Below are 15,981 nucleotides of genomic sequence, written 5' to 3' on the forward strand. Positions count from 1 at the left end.
TCCGTGCCCCTTCTGAGATAACTGGCCAGTTTTGTTAACTCTGTAAACATTTTCCTGCTGTGCTCTGCACCCTACGGCCTTTAAAAAGCTTCCTGAGGGCTACAACTTCTGTTACTTAACGGTGACAGCAAAACTCCAATATAAGAGATCATGGCTCATCAAAATAAGGTATGAGAAATAATAGTCGGCTTTTGAATTATTAGAAATTGATACTGACAGAGGAACATTTGCACCAATTCTTCAGCACAAAGTTCTTTAACTTCCTTTCCAGCAATTAACTTGTTAGTCCTTAGTTGTTGTTTTTTGTGATTTTCTCTTCAATACATTCATGAAGAGAAATTAGCCTGATGAAGAAAGTCTACATTCAGTTAATTTACAGCATCATGAGGTTTACGTTTTCTGGAGTTTTTTATAATTTATAGCACAATTATTGAAATAAAAGAATCTAACCATTGAAACGAATGTGTGTACATAAAGAGTGTTTCAGTCTAAACGTCTGCAGGCAGGGCATTTAAATACACTTAAAGGAGAGCACAAGAGATAGGACTTGGTTGCAGTAATATGTACATTTATTTATGTATGTATTAAATTATTAGCAAACATCCACGGTGATCAGTTTCTGCTTTGAATTACAGTCTACATAAATTTAAACTCTGATTTGTCTGCGTATTTGTGATATTCTGCGTAGTTGTATACAGTGTGACACACACATGCACACGGCTCACAATCGCTCATTGTTTCGTGTTTTATTTTCATTTCACAACCAGCTAACACAGCAAGAGAGAAAAGAATGGGAAGTTAAACCGATGCTAAAATTGAACACATTACAACATGGTTTTAAATAGAGACAAGAGTTTTATGGCCAGATATGAGGATTGTTTGCATCTCTCAGACTGACCCAGAGAACCTCACTAGAGATCCACATTGTATGGAAAAAGGCATTAAAAAATTCAAAAGACTTTGTTGGACAGTTATCTTATTGAAAGATCTTGACTATACAGTACATTATTCTCCTCACTTGCTAAATGAATCATAGCATGGAAAAGTCTATTAATTTTTTACATTTAAGATGTCTCACTTAAAGGTTTTCTAATGCTGTATCTGTCCTAGGGTCTATATAAACACAGGGAACTTCAGTTTCCGTATTACGTCTTGCCTGAAGAAGGGGCCTGAGTTGCCTCGAAAGCTTGCATATTGTAATCTTTTTAGTTTAGCCAATAAAAGGTGTCATTCTACTTGACTTCTCACTGCATTCATAATGGCTAACACGGTACAACATTCACACAAGCAGCTAGAAAGGCCGTCATGAGCAGACAGACAGACAGACAGGCCTTTATTTGTTCCCAGGTATTACCTCTGCTTACACTTTTTTTTTTTAATCAAAAATGCACTTTAAAAGAATAGAAGACTAAAAAACATGACATGGACTTCAATTCTATAAAATGACTTTACAGCTCTTTGTCACAGACAAACATCAAAAGTGGCAACTGTGCGTTCAGCAGTAGCGTTACTGAGACTGCCATTTGTTGATGTTGTTACTGAAGGTTTCCAATTCTTGGTTTCTTTTAAATCGGTCCTAGTCTAAACTCCATGTAACGGCACTAACTGTTGTGAAGTGTCGCGTTTACACAAGTCGGCCACACACACCATCTAAATCAGGGGTGTCGAACTCCAGTCCTGGAGGGCCGCAGTGGCTGCAGGTTTTCATTCCAATCACCTTCTTAATTAGTGACCTGTTTTTGCGGCTAATTAACTTCTTTTACCTTAGTTTTAATTAACTCAACTCAGACCCTTTAGTTCTTTCTATTTCCTTAATTAGCAGCCAAACAATAATGAGACACAAAACGAGCAAACAGGTGACCAGCTAACCAGATTATCTGAACATAAAGAAAGGTGAGGGTCTCGGTAAGGTTGATCTGTCAGGTCAATAATCAGAAACAGAAAATCAACATTTTGGGAAATGTCTGCTGTAGCAAAATGAGAGCAGCAGCAAGCTGTGGAATTAAGTAACGGGTTTAATTAACTGCAAGAACTGGCTTCTCATTAAGAAACTGGTTGGAGTGAAATTGGTTGGAATTTGAAACCCCAGTTTAGCTGGTCATCTGTTGGCTCATTTCACATCTCATTTCTGTTTGGCTGCCATTTAATGGAGAAAAGAATAAATTAAGAGGATTGAAACCTTAAAAACAGGGCTATTGAAATTCAGGGGAAAGGAGTTAATTAGCAGTGAAAACTGGTCACTGATTAGGAAAAGGGTTAGAATGAAAACCTGCAGCTACTGCTGCCCTCCAGACCTGGAGTTCAACACCTGTGATCTAAATGAAGCTCAGTCCTACAGCAGCATCTTCCATTCTTAAACTCGCATTGCTTTCCGACTTTGTCCCAGCACCACAGGGCACCATGCAGGAAACATCACTGAACAGTTCATTTCAGGGCCCGATCACATTGACGGGGGACAAATGCTCTGTTGTTAATGAAGCTCACTCAGTCCCCAAAAGAGAATTTCACAAATTGTTTTTTTTTTCTTGTTAAGTATTAGAAATACCTGAAAAATTTAATTCATTGTTAATATATGGACTTGTTGACATGTGACCCCCTGTTTTAGGCTTCATCAACATTGTATAAGAATGAGTTTCTATCATCAAAAAAAAAATCAAAATGGATGGGGAGAGATTTGAAAACTTACTCTTTAGCCCTGATTCCTGATCACAGCTTTCCAGCGTCATGGAGCTTTAGTTCACTGCTAACCGGCTTCTAAACAGATTGTGTAACGATTTTCACGGAGTTGCAAAATATTTCCAGGTGTCATGGTGCCCAGGGCCCTGAACTGAAGTCTTTGCCTGGGGACTGGGTGGACTCCGCATGTCTACCCTGTGTCTACTTTGGATTCGTTTTCTTTTTTTTTTCTAAATCTTCCAGTTTTCCTTCCATATTATAAAGATTTGCAGATTAGTTAAAATTATTCCCGTGTGGAAATGTGACAGAACAGCACAATTTCTATGGAATACACTGTGAGGAGAGATCGAATCAGTTTAAGCAAATGGTGACGGAGAGGTTAAGCAAAATGGATAAAACAGGCTTGAGGATCAATGGATATATTGATTACCACAGGCTCTAGATGTTGGTTTGGTGATAAACAGCAGAAAAAGCAATGGTGCGAAGGAAGAAATCAACACAATGTTTGATTTTCAGAGTGTATTTGAGAGTTGATTTACTAGCTGTTTATCTTCTTCTTTTGCTAGCTTTAGAATAGAACTGGAATCTGAATGATGGGCATTAGCCATGAATGTATGATGCTTTACTGAGCACACAGTGTCTTGTCTTAGTCATTTCTCTCCCTCGTGTCTAAACTATTACTTTGAGAGAAAAAAAGGTCAAAAACCTACACCTAAATATAATATTAATAACAATAATATTGTAACATACTGCCAGCAGTGATGTGGTGCTCCACTTAAGATTGTTTTCACCTCGTTCCCAATGGTACCAGGATATAAAAAAAGGATCCAAGTGACCCCAAACTGGATATGCAGGTTACAAAATAAACAGGTGGATCAAAATATTTAGAATATCGTTTTACAGTTCAGGCACACATACAAGTGGGCCGGGTAGGGGGTGGACTCAGGCTGGCCGAGAGCTCATGAGACATCACACACATGCAGAGTAGGGAAGACTTTATGGTTTACGGCTCACTCAAAAGAGGACAACATCTTTAAAATCTGAAAGGCCTGATACCACAGAGTGAAGTCGTGGACTGAAATGTTTAATAGGTAAAGAAGGACACTAACCAAAAGCATTTCAACTTGCCCCATCATGACTCCGCTGACCTCTAGAAGATTTTAAAGCAGCGTCTCTACAACAACAGGATTTAAGCTTTTAAATAAATTGTGGTGCAGTAGAGAGTCCCACAGATTTGTCTTTGTGGGTTTTTTCCTAAGATTTCAGATTCTCCCACCGTCCGCAGGCACACACATTATTTGAACTGGTGACCCCAAACTGGCTTCGAGTAATGTGTGCTTGTACGTGTGAATAGGCCCACATCATTCTAAAGAGTGATGGCTTTTGCCCCTCGCTCCACATGCTTGGCTCCAGCATCCTGGAAGAAGTTTGTAAGTGATGGATGATGATGATGCTCACAAGTGACAAATGATATTCAAGTGGGTTCAGTTTTCAAATCATGATATTTATCCTGCAGATGCATTGTATCAATCTGTACTGTACTTGTGGCACTCCTGAAAAGTCCCCAAGCACAGGTGGGTAGAGTAGCCAAAAACTGTACTCAAGTAAGAGTAGCGTTACTTCAAAATAATATTACTCAAGTAGAAGTAAAAAGTAGTCATCTAAAAAATTACTCAAGTAAAAAAGCATTTGGTGAAAAGACTACTCAAGTACTGAGTAACTGTTCATAATAAATTATTTATTTTTTAGAAATGTTGTAATAAGACAGACAAAAATATAAAATAATGTGCAAATTCTGTCATTTCTAATAATAAAATAAAAAATGAGTAAAAATAAATAACACCTTTACAAAATAAAGATGCACAAATAACACAAAGTTCCAAATCTCAGTTTTTCACAACAAAGCTTTTGAAGCCAATACCTACAGTAGGTAACATGTATGTTTGAACAGTGGACGCTACTTACAGTGACAAGATATACTGTACACTGACAGTAAAATAATGCATATTCACTTGCCCTCCAAATAGCAGAGCTGATAGAAAATAACATTAGAACAAGGCAGCTTGTGCACATACAAGAAGTCTCACTTTACCTTGACTGTCTGTGTCTGTGCATCTTTAGTTAAAACGTGTTTGTTCTTCACTCAGTGAAGTGATGGTTAAGCTTCAGCAGGAGTCGCCTCTCATTTTTCATGTACAAGTGGAACCTTGGAATGTGACTAACTTGGTTTGCGAGTGTTTTACAAGATGAGCTAAAATATTTAATACATTTTGATTTGATAAACGGGCAAGGTCTTGCAATATGAGTAGTCCATATACCCTTTGTCTGCCGAGCGGCACGTGATCACAACTGAGCTGATGGATCTTCTCTCTCTCGCTGCGGGATTGTGGGCAATCGTCAGTTGGAGTGCCTCACTCATATAATCAACATCCGTACGAGTGTATACTGTTTACTATAGCATTGTGATCACGTGTGTGTGCTGTGACGCGAGTCCCCGTCTTGCACCCCAAATCACGAAGCTGAGTCTCAATAATTTAGCGACACCATCTTTATTCAGCTTGAAACAGCAACAGCGCGGTTATTTATTGTAGCGAGATCTGCCACTCTATACACACACAGCAGTCAGGCAGGGTCGGGGCCAGGTTAGTGGCCAAGTAATACTGTGCCCTGCACATTTATAATGTTCCTTATTCCTTGTATCACCCATCAATGGCAGGTGCTTATAGTATGACTGCGATCTTTTCGGGTTCACTTTTATGGTGAACTGCTAGAGTGCTGGGTGCCTGAGGTTGCTTCAGGATGATCTTCCGCATGTCATCCCATTGGGTGAAATCCCACAAGAGTTTAGAAACTCACTCACACCAGCCATGATTCTTTTCAAAGGTAAAGTGCAGGTTAATTTGTTTTATGTATTTTTACTTTATATTTTGTATTAATCATTTTTATATGACTGTGGTGGGTTGGCACCCTGCCCGGGATTGTTTCCTGCCTTGTGCCCTGTGTTGGCTGGGATTGGCTCCAGCAGACCCCCGTGACCCTGTGTTCGGATTCAGCGGGTTGGAAAATGGATGGATGGATTTTTATATGAATAATTTAGGGTTGTGGAACGAATCGTCTGAGTTTCCATTATTTCGTATGGGGAAATTCGCTTTGATATACAAGTGCTTTGGAATGCGAGCACGTTTCCAGAACGAATTATGCTCACAAACCGAGGTTCCACTTGTATTCTTTCTTTCCCTGTCCGCTATCTGTGAGGAGTTTGTGCCACTATGCTGCCACAGTTTGTGTGTGGTCATGTGACTGCATGGCTATGTCTGATTTGTGAAACGGAGCCATGTAATTATTGTTGCTACGTCTGATTGGTGAAACTGAGTCTTGTGATTATTGTTGCTACGTCTGATTGGTGAAAAAGTCATGCAGTAGATCCACTGATGGCTTCTCTCTGGCAAAAATATAGCGTATCTAATGGAAAAAAAGTAACGATTCGAGTGTTGCCCAATGAAGCAGAATAAGAGTAGCGTTTCTTCTTCACAAATGTAATCAAGTAAAAGTAAAAAGTATGGTGCAGTATAACTACTCTTAGAAGTACAATTTTTTTTAAAAAGTTACTCAAGTAAATGTAATAGAGTAAATGTAACTCCTTACTACCCACCTCTGCCCCCGAGTGTTAACACTGGATGATTTAATGCCCAACTAAACTGTGCATTCACAGCATTGCTTAGTGCCTGACAATAATTAGCCTCTTGTTTTTATGACTGTCCTTCACTTACCCAGATTAGAAAGCACCTGGCATTTTGTGAAACATTAGGTCTCTCACAAGTGGGGAAATATGGCAGATAATGATACAACACCCTTGTAGTGTTAGGAGGTCTCTAATGGCTGTCTTGGGGACAATGAAGTAGACAAATGAATAGCTATTGCAATGAAGTCAGAGAATGACATCATTACAGCAATTCTTTTACAAAGTTTTGTAGGCTTTCAAAGGTGTTTTGGTCCACAGGCAAAATTTAAATTTAATTGTTAAATACCAGATATTACACTGCCATAATATCAATACATACGCACATCATTTGATATGGGGCCTACAAAACATCCCATGTTCCATTCCTGGCAGAGAACAGAAAATTCTCAAAGCTTGTTAAATCAAAGAAGACTGATTCTGGACATTATCTTAAAATACTGATATTTAAACTTTAGCAGCTATCTGCCAAAATTCTTCTGTTTAAAATAAATGGCAAGGATAAAGCCGAAACAAAAAAAGGTCACAGAGTCACAACCACTTAATAGCCAAATAGAGGATATCAGTCTGGCTGGTGAAGTAACCACAAATTTGTGGAACAGTTAGTGGCACCCGACTCCCGTATCTTATTAATCTTAATATCGTTGTGCAGAATGCAACTAAAAGTTTGAGAAAAGATTCCCTCCATATTATAATACAGTGGGGGCATCCAAGAACAGCAGGATTGTCTTATCACTCTGCCACTTTTTGTTTTTCCAAGAAAAGAATTATTTAAAAGTAGCAACATTTTACTGATATTATAAGACAGGTAGGAAAACATAGCAAGTACAAACAAAACAGCCAGCCCATGATGGGCCTTGCAGGACAGGAGCTGGAATCTCTTATTGATACGAGGGTGTAGCCGGCCTGCGTAGGCCCAGCGCTCTGACACCTTGCATTTTTATCAATAACCTCTGGTGCTTTGCTGCTATACCTTCCTGCCTCAGAGGCTGTTGTACTTTTTCTCCCAAAAATCATCATTTTATCTAGTGCAGGTGTGGAGCAACCATTGTAAAGCTAATCTGGGATTTTCCTATACGTCGATTACTTTTGATGGCCTAGTTCAGGGGTAGGCAACGTCAGTCCTGGAGAGCCGCAGTGGTTGCAGGTTTTTGTTCCAACCCAGTTTCTTAATGAGCAATCAATTATTGCTGATGAAACACTTATTGCTTAAGTGATAGTTTGATGCTTCATTTTAGTGGTCTCGCTTGTTAAGTCTCCCCACCCTTAATTGCTTATTTCAATCTTAAACAGCTGCATTCAGTGTGTTAATGGCTCCTTATTTAGTAATAAGATGTAAAAGACAAAGCAGCCAGAAGTTCTCCATCTAGCTGTTAGATGGAGAACTTCTGGCTGCTTTGTCTTTTACATCTTATTGCTAATAAGGAGCCATTAACACACTGAATGCAGCTGTTTAAGATTGAAATAAGCAATTAAGGGTGGGGAGACTTAACAAGCGAGACCACTAAAATGAAACATCAAACTATCACTTAAGCAATAAGTGTTTCATCAGCAATAATTGATTGCTCATTAAGAAACTGGGTTGGAACAAAAACCTGCAACCACTGCGGCTCTCCAGGACTGACGTTGCCTACCCCTGGCCTAGTTTATTGTCACATGTACTGTATATCGTACCATTAAACATGGGATTTATACGTCTCCAATATATGCAAGTTTTGCCCTAATTGGAGCTCATCAGGAGCTTCCGCTAAAGGGGATCAAACCTTGGACATCAGCAACACTATTTACAATGATGAACACACAACCCAGTACTCCCGTACTAAATCACCCACAGTCCAGGCCCGTCACGATGCCTCTTCTTCTGACCGCCTCCACTCCACTCCACTCCACTCCTCTCCTCTCCTCTCCTCTCCTCTCCTCTGAGCTCCGTCCTCTTCCACCCGACTCCAGCCCCCAAATGGAGGGAGGTGGCCCCTTTTATACACACCCTGATGTACTCCAGGTGTCTTCCAATGAGCTTCCACCAGCTCCGCACCTGGAAGCACTCCGTGTGTCCTTGCTCCTCTTCCCCCCCCACCACTTCCGGGTGTGGCGGAAGTGCTGAGGTCCAGGGCTCCGTAGGCATCGGGGTACCCCCTGGCGGTGACCACGGGCCCCTACAGGGCTGAGCTTCAAAGCTCCCAAAGCAACCAGGGTGGTCGCCCCCTCGTGGTCCTCCGGTCCTCCTGGGCATCCCGGCTGGGTACCACCCCCGGCCGCGTGCCACAATATATAATATATATAAATAAATATATGACATTTTTCCCTCCTCATTTATTCTGATGTTTTTTCACTAGTTTCACATTTGGCTATGGTCAGCGTCACTACTGGTACCATGAGGCGATACCTGGACCACACAGAGGTTCCACAGGTAGTCCAACTTCTCCAGGATGGCAGAACTTTACGTGTCTTTGCCAGAAGGTTTGCTGTGTCTCTCAGCACAGTCTCAAGGGCATGGAGGAGATTCCAGGAGACAAGCAGTTACTCTAGGAGAGCTGGACAGGGCTGTAGAAGGTCCTTAACCCATCAGCAGGACCAGTATCTTCTCCTTTGGGCAAGGTGGAACAGGATGAGCACTGCCAGAGCCCTACAAAATGACCTCCAGCAGGCCGCTTGTGTGACTGTCTCTTTCCACACAATCAGAAACAGACTTCATGAGGGTGGCCTGAGGGCCCGATGTCCTCTAGTGGGCCCTGTGCTCACCGCCTGGCACCATGGAGCTCAGGGTGTCTTTGAATTCAGCCCTCTGTAGGTTTATAATTTTCATTTCCATCAAACGATGTGGCATCCCTTCATTCCTAACACATTACCCAGTCCATATCAGTATAGATATCCAGCAGGATTTTTTTTCCCCATTGAGATCTGATGTGTTTTCAAAGTGTTCCTTTATTTTTTTTTGTACATATCGGGAGTGGGACCCCCAACAGGAGCAGAGGATGTCTGGAGTGAGGAAATAGAGACAAAGCAATGAGCAAAAAGGACAGGTGCTGTACAGGCTTTTAAATATACGAAGTGCCACGCTAGAAGCATATCACATGACGCAGCAGCAGCCCAGCATCTAACAGAGCAAAGAGGAGATAAACTGCATTTGTTCCATTTGTATCAGTGTTTAAGAGGGGGTTTCGGAGGAGTGACCGCGTCTTCTAGGGGTGTGTACAGCCCCCTTCTGCACAATGTATATAATGTATACACACAGTATATTGTATGTTTACGCAGAATGCAATGTATGTACATACTCCAATCACCTATCTATCCAACTGACCGTCCATTTTCGTAGCCCACTTATCAAGGACAGGGTCACAGGGCGACATTTTACAACGTGTCCCGGAATATACTAGTCCAAGTGCCAATGGTCCTGTACCATTTTCCAGAAGGAAGAAGTAAGAGATGTGGGTGTGCATAATGGCTGAGGTCTTTAATTATCCTGTTTACCTTTCTAAGGCAATGAATGTTGTATGTGACCTGAACAGAAGGAATGAGGGTGCTCATAATAGTGTGTGCAGCCATCCTCACCATCTGCACAGCTTTATGCTCTTGAGCCAAGCAGGTATTATATCAAGATAGTACGCAGCCAATAGGGACAGACTTCACCGTGTACCTGTCTGTAGATGCTGGTGGGAACAAATGGAGAAATCAGAGCTTTCCTCAGATACATGAGTAAGTAAAGGTACTTGTGAACCTTCTTGACAAGAGTCGAAATGTGACGCATCCACTTCAGCACATCAGCGATAGACACACAAGAAATGTAAAGTCCACACACTCAGCAGAGTTCCTGGGTTGGATTTATTTGCCAACAGAGAGCAGGTTCCAGGAGTTTCTATCGATAAGATTAGGGGCCATAACTTTGCCTTGCAAGAGGCCTCTAATGTTGCCTGTATTTTGTGACCTGTAGACTATATGAGCACTGCAGTACTAACTAAAAATCTAAATATCAGTGCCAGTGCCAGTCCATTTAGGCTAGGGATCATTGATCTGCCTTCACCAACCTAAGGCATGCCATTACCAAGTAGCACAATCTGACAGTCTTCTGCCACCCAATCAGTTACTGGGATTTCTCTTTCACATTATCGTAGTGCTCTGCTCCTCTGAGCTGGAGACAACACACTTTTAGCTCTGGCCATAATGACAAGAGGGTCAATGTTCACGACGAGACTAAGGATGCCTCTGTATAGAGTAACCCTAAGCTCATGATAAATTACACTCTAGACTTGTACTTCACATGTCAGGGAGCTCACAACGGTGCCATTCCAAGTTAATACATCAACATGTGAGAAAAGAATTTCAATTAAAATTTTGCACATATCTCTTAATACAGCACAATACAAATAGATTATTAAAATGTACAAATTCCAAATCCAGCATTTGGTTAGTGTTGGACCTTCATCTCCAAAGGAGCAGTTAGTGACCACTGAAAAGCCAATGGTGCCAGTCAACCAATGGCCTTGCTTTAGTAGAGAAGAGGCAGAGGAGCAGAATGCAGTGCCGTCAGCGCTCACAGCTATTCTCCCACATTGCACCACTTGCCATCACAGCAGTTTTCACCACTGGCTAGCCTATACTAACTTGCCAATACTAAAAGTTGTTTTCTTTATACTAATGATTTATTTTTTAAAGTCCGCAATGTTTGGTTGCTCTAACTCAGTGCATTCTTAAAAACATGGCACCTTACTGTGCATGGGGCTACTTTTCATGCGCCATCTTGTATAAACAAGCTTACTGAGGACCAGAGACCACCCTAGCATGTCTGTATGCAAAGGCAGTTCATCTCAGGCTAAATTCATGCACAGATCTACACTGACAGGGGGGCCGATTAACCTGATGAAGTCCCTGCAGAAAAAGGCACACAGACACGAGCCGAACATGCAGGATTTGAACCAGGACCTGGGAAGCAGCGGTACAAACTATCACAATTACATGTCACCCTTTCAGTAGCTCATTAAGACTAAAATGAACTGAATTGTGTGAATGTTAATGTAGTATGTTAAAGAGCAATGTCGAGGCTTAACATGTGTTTGTCTTTTGGGCAGGCTGTGGAGTTTGTTCGAACAGGCTATGGAAAAAATATAGTAAAACTGCTCCACATTAAGAGACAAGGTAAATTTCAAGATATTAAAGAACTGGAGGTGTCAGTGCAGCTCACTCTACGGACCAAAAAAGATTACCTGGATGGAGACAATGCAGATATCATTCCAACAGACACCATTAAGAACACTGTCCATGTTCTGGCAAAGCTCAAAGGGGTAGGTATTGACTGAGACTAGAGATGGAGTGTACTTCGTATAACAAGGAAACAATCGCACATTTCAATAAAACCTTACCCTAATCACGTGCATACGGCTGATTTGACAGGTGCAGACCACGGAAGAATTTGCACTGGATATTTGTAGCTATTTTTTGAACACATTCAAGCACGTGGAGCGAGTGAGGGTGAACATCGATGAGGCTCCTTGGAAACGTCTAGAGAAGGTAAGTGAACGGACGAAAACCACCCCTCAAAGAGAGCAGTTTGCCTGATTGATGTTAGGTGCACACTGAAGTTCCCAACATGTTTGAAACCTTAAAGGACAACTAAATTAATAAATAAACTATAAAAATGCAATTAAGAGCTCCCCCTTGTTCATCTCTCCCACCATCCAGTTAAACACATTTGATTAATGTTATGAAATTCAAGCTGCTGGCGGTCAATAATCAGTGATTGTCACTGAAAACACAAGCTAACACTCCAGCAGCCATCCGGGGGTCCTTAAGCTCCTTCTCATAGATTTTTCACTAAAAGCAGATCATCTTGAGCAGCTCTTCAATTCTGCCATTGACGCTATGAGGAGGCAACTGAATTACATCACTTAGACACTCAAAGACCTGCTACGGTTTGTGTTTACCGATGAGCTGACCCCAATGGGAACCCACATTCTAATGGTTAGAAAAATCAGTTTGAGCACAACAGCAATCCAGACCAGCGTCCCTGTGGGATTACCAAACGCATATCAAGCGAAAGTCTAAAAACAGCAACAAAAGTTAAACGCTTAAAGAATTTCCTAAAGCTTATGTGAACAAAGGTCATACTTGAGTTTGTCCCTTTAACTTCTTTTCAGTCGGAGTTTCGGTGAAACTTGCACTTTTATCACTTTTTATCTTTTTATACAAAATTTGCCTTCCACCTACACTGAAGATATTTATTTTTCTCAGTGCATTTTTGCTGTAGAGCTGCCTGGTTGTGCAGCGGTTAGAGCTTTTTCTTCACAAAACCAGTGCCCTGAATTAGAATCCTTGGAAATTGTGGAGTTTGCATGTTCGCCTTGGGTCCAACATCACTAAAGACAAGCTGGTTAGGTTAATGGGCCATGTTAATGTCAGAGCACTGTGAGCATGTGCGTGAGTGTGCCCTGTGATGGACTGATGCCCTCTTGTGCTCTAGTGTTGCCAGAATCCATTTGAGAATGTTATTCATGAAGTGCCGGCAACTGCCTACTGCATGCCACACATTCTTGCAATAATGGGTGACTAATCTTGGTGGTAGAATACTTCAGTTAGTTTGATTTGCTCCTGGAGTGCCTGCTATGTAAAGCTTGCACATCCAACCTCTGCTTATATGGGTTTTCTGAGTCCAGAAGCCTCTCTTGCCATCATTAGGGAAAAGGCAGCAGCCAGTCCTGGACAGGGCAACAGTTACACACACACCTAAACTCATCTATACAGCATCAACAGAGTGCAACCTTAAGGCCATGTCTATGGAATGTGGGAATAAAGTCAGAGTACCTGGGGGAAAAACAGATGTAGACAGATGATAGAGCCATGATATGAAGGCAAAAAACAGAAGAATACATAAAGCTGAAATGCAACAAAATGAGTGCTTAAATGCCATTGCCCTGCAATGCTTACAAAGAAATTATCACGAGTATGAAGGCTGCCAGAGGATAAAAGCAATTTATAAGAACTGATGACAAAAAATCAGGTGTAGTCTCCCCTAAACTTTCTTGTATACTCAGATATGGGGATGGATATTTGAGGCGTAAACTGCAAGACAATGATTATAGGCTGACCTATGTGAAAGTGTATTCAAGTTATTGTATTTACATACACACAAACACACAGACAGAGAGAGGGGTTAGGAGCACACGCTGATACAGTGCATTGCCGCACCCACCACATGACAAACCAACTCAGGATCCCAGATTAGGACCCGAGTGCAGCCATGCAACAGGTGACACCTCAGCACCACACTAGTTCAAATGGAATGGAACAGTGTGAGGTTTGTTATACTGACCGGAGTGGCCAATTCTGCCACCAACCCCCGCCTACTTGCAGGGCTGGGTTCAGATTAACGTTATACCTAGGATGGAGCAATTGCAGGTTAAAGGCCTTGCTCAAGGACTCAACATAGTAGAGTCACTTTTGCCGTTTACGGGATTCGAACCAGCAACCTTCCAATTGCCAGTGCAAATCCCTAGCCTCAGAGCCACCACTCTGCCCCATACAGACACACACAGATGTATTTCCAAAAATGGTATTTTCGGACTCAGGGAGGTCTAAAATGTCAAGATTCATTAAAATTTCGACATCAGATTTTAGGACAATTACAATACTTTCTCTATAAAGAAAGTAAATCGGACTCAGGGAGGTCTAAAACGTAGAAATTCATCAAAACCTCAAGGTTGAATTTTTGGACAATTACAACACTTTCCCTATACTTCATATATGAGAAAGTAAAAAAAAAAAAAATTCAGATGTGAATATCAGTAGGCCATAGTTACCCAAACTATTCTATTACATTTCAGTAATTATTTACCACTCTGATGCTGATCTTTCTGATCATAAAACAGGTCATTATGATAGCAATTGATGAGAAGAATTCATAATTAATTGTAGAATTACGGTATTTGAGAGTTCCTCTACAGTGTCTCTTTCTCTTGCACGATTTGGCTCAAAAACTAATTGGCATATCGTCATCTCATAACAGGCTTAACTTTCGACTTTGGTAATTTTCTGTCCAGCCAGCCATTTTACCTCTAGACCATCCTTAAGAAACTGTGATACACAGACAGACACACATTTGTCATCAAAATATCAATTATTTTCGGTATCAGGGGACCCTACAACGCTGAGATCTGTCAAAAACCAGAGAGCAAAATTTTTGACGGATCGAAAACTTTCGCTCCTCCCCCATAGACAATAGGTTATGGTGGGGGAGGACGAAAAGCAAAATGCTCCAGCAGCCTGTGATTAACTGTTAATCCATTTGTGGGAGAATACTCCTTTGTGCCCACATCAAGTTATAATCTCCTACAAACCTAAACTGGATTGATCAAGACTGGAAATAAAACTATTCAGCACCAAATAATTACAGCCAGTGTGGCACCTCATTTACAATGTGCATCGTTATTTACTATTTCTTTAAAAAAAGAAGTGTTTAGGCTTCAAAAGCTAAAGATTTTTTTTTATTTAATGTATACTTCTGAAATAATTCTAATTGGCCACGTACAACTCCAGGCAACATTGTCATTGCAAAAAACAGTTAGAGACAAGTGGTCTTCAATATCAAAATGTCTTGTTATCATATCCTACAATTCTGCTGTAGTGCTTCAAACATTTATGATGAGTTAAATACTAGTGTTGCATCTTCTCCCAATCGACCACTGCTCTGAAATGGTAAAAGTCTTAAATGCGGGCATAGGTAAAGCATCTAAGCAGATGGATTAATCCTCCACCTGTCACGGTCACAGTGCTTGAGTATTAAGTTAATCTTGTATATTACATTATTTCTGATTTCAGTTCTCTTTATTTGCTACAAATGCTACTTTAGTCTGCAGAGGTGAATAATTGATACTAGTGTAATACACTGTTTGGTTTGCAGTATAGAACACATTTCTTTTCATTAAAAAAGTGTAAAATTCTTACTGTAATAATAAAAAAAACTAACAGTCATTCTGCTTTATGCTATATTCTTGTCTCTTACATTGTGTTTATTTGTTTGACAGAATGGAGTTGAACATGTCCATGCTTTCATTTACAGTCCAGAAGGTATTCATTTTTGTGAGGCTGAGCAGTACCAGAATGGTGAGTTACACTTCATTATTAGCGCCACAGTACCCATTCATCTGTCACAAGTCAGCATTTTACCGCAGTGGCAAGAGGAAGGCCTTTACACTGCAGAAGTCAGCATTATACTTACATTTTTTGCCTAAGGAGTTATGACTAGAAATATCTGTGAAATAATAGAAAAGACAAAAAGTGTCTTTATTGACTACTTACAATACATTTATAATAGAAAATAATGAAGAATGAATTGATCTGCTGGTACACCTATTGAAATTACACAAATTGTGTGCTGTTCTAATACATAGGGGTAGCCTTTCTCTATGACACTCAACCCTGGGATTCATGAGAAGGAGGCCAACTTACAAGGAAGGAACAAAAAAAAAAAAGAACAGATGTTCACCAGAACTAAACATAGATGTTGCTACCCTGCTAGATTTGCTTAAACAGATCTTAAATTCCTGTCCATTTGGTGGGACAGCTCACCCCCTTAC

General features: G+C 40.8%; 1 protein-coding gene across 1 annotated transcript in view; it reads left to right on the plus strand.

The window, feature by feature from the left end:
* uox (urate oxidase) overlaps positions 1-15,981 on the plus strand; it is a 26,408-nt gene continuing 10,427 nt past the window's right edge. Inside the window, exons 1-4 of the mRNA XM_028811549.2 lie at positions 1-168; positions 11,482-11,694; positions 11,804-11,920; positions 15,430-15,508. Coding sequence (XP_028667382.1) covers positions 151-168; positions 11,482-11,694; positions 11,804-11,920; positions 15,430-15,508 — 427 coding nt within the window. The 5' untranslated portion in view covers positions 1-150. The remainder of the gene's footprint in view (positions 169-11,481; positions 11,695-11,803; positions 11,921-15,429; positions 15,509-15,981) is intronic.

This window comes from Erpetoichthys calabaricus, chromosome 10 (genome assembly GCF_900747795.2).
Source record: "Erpetoichthys calabaricus chromosome 10, fErpCal1.3, whole genome shotgun sequence".
NCBI lineage: Eukaryota > Metazoa > Chordata > Cladistia > Polypteriformes > Polypteridae > Erpetoichthys > Erpetoichthys calabaricus.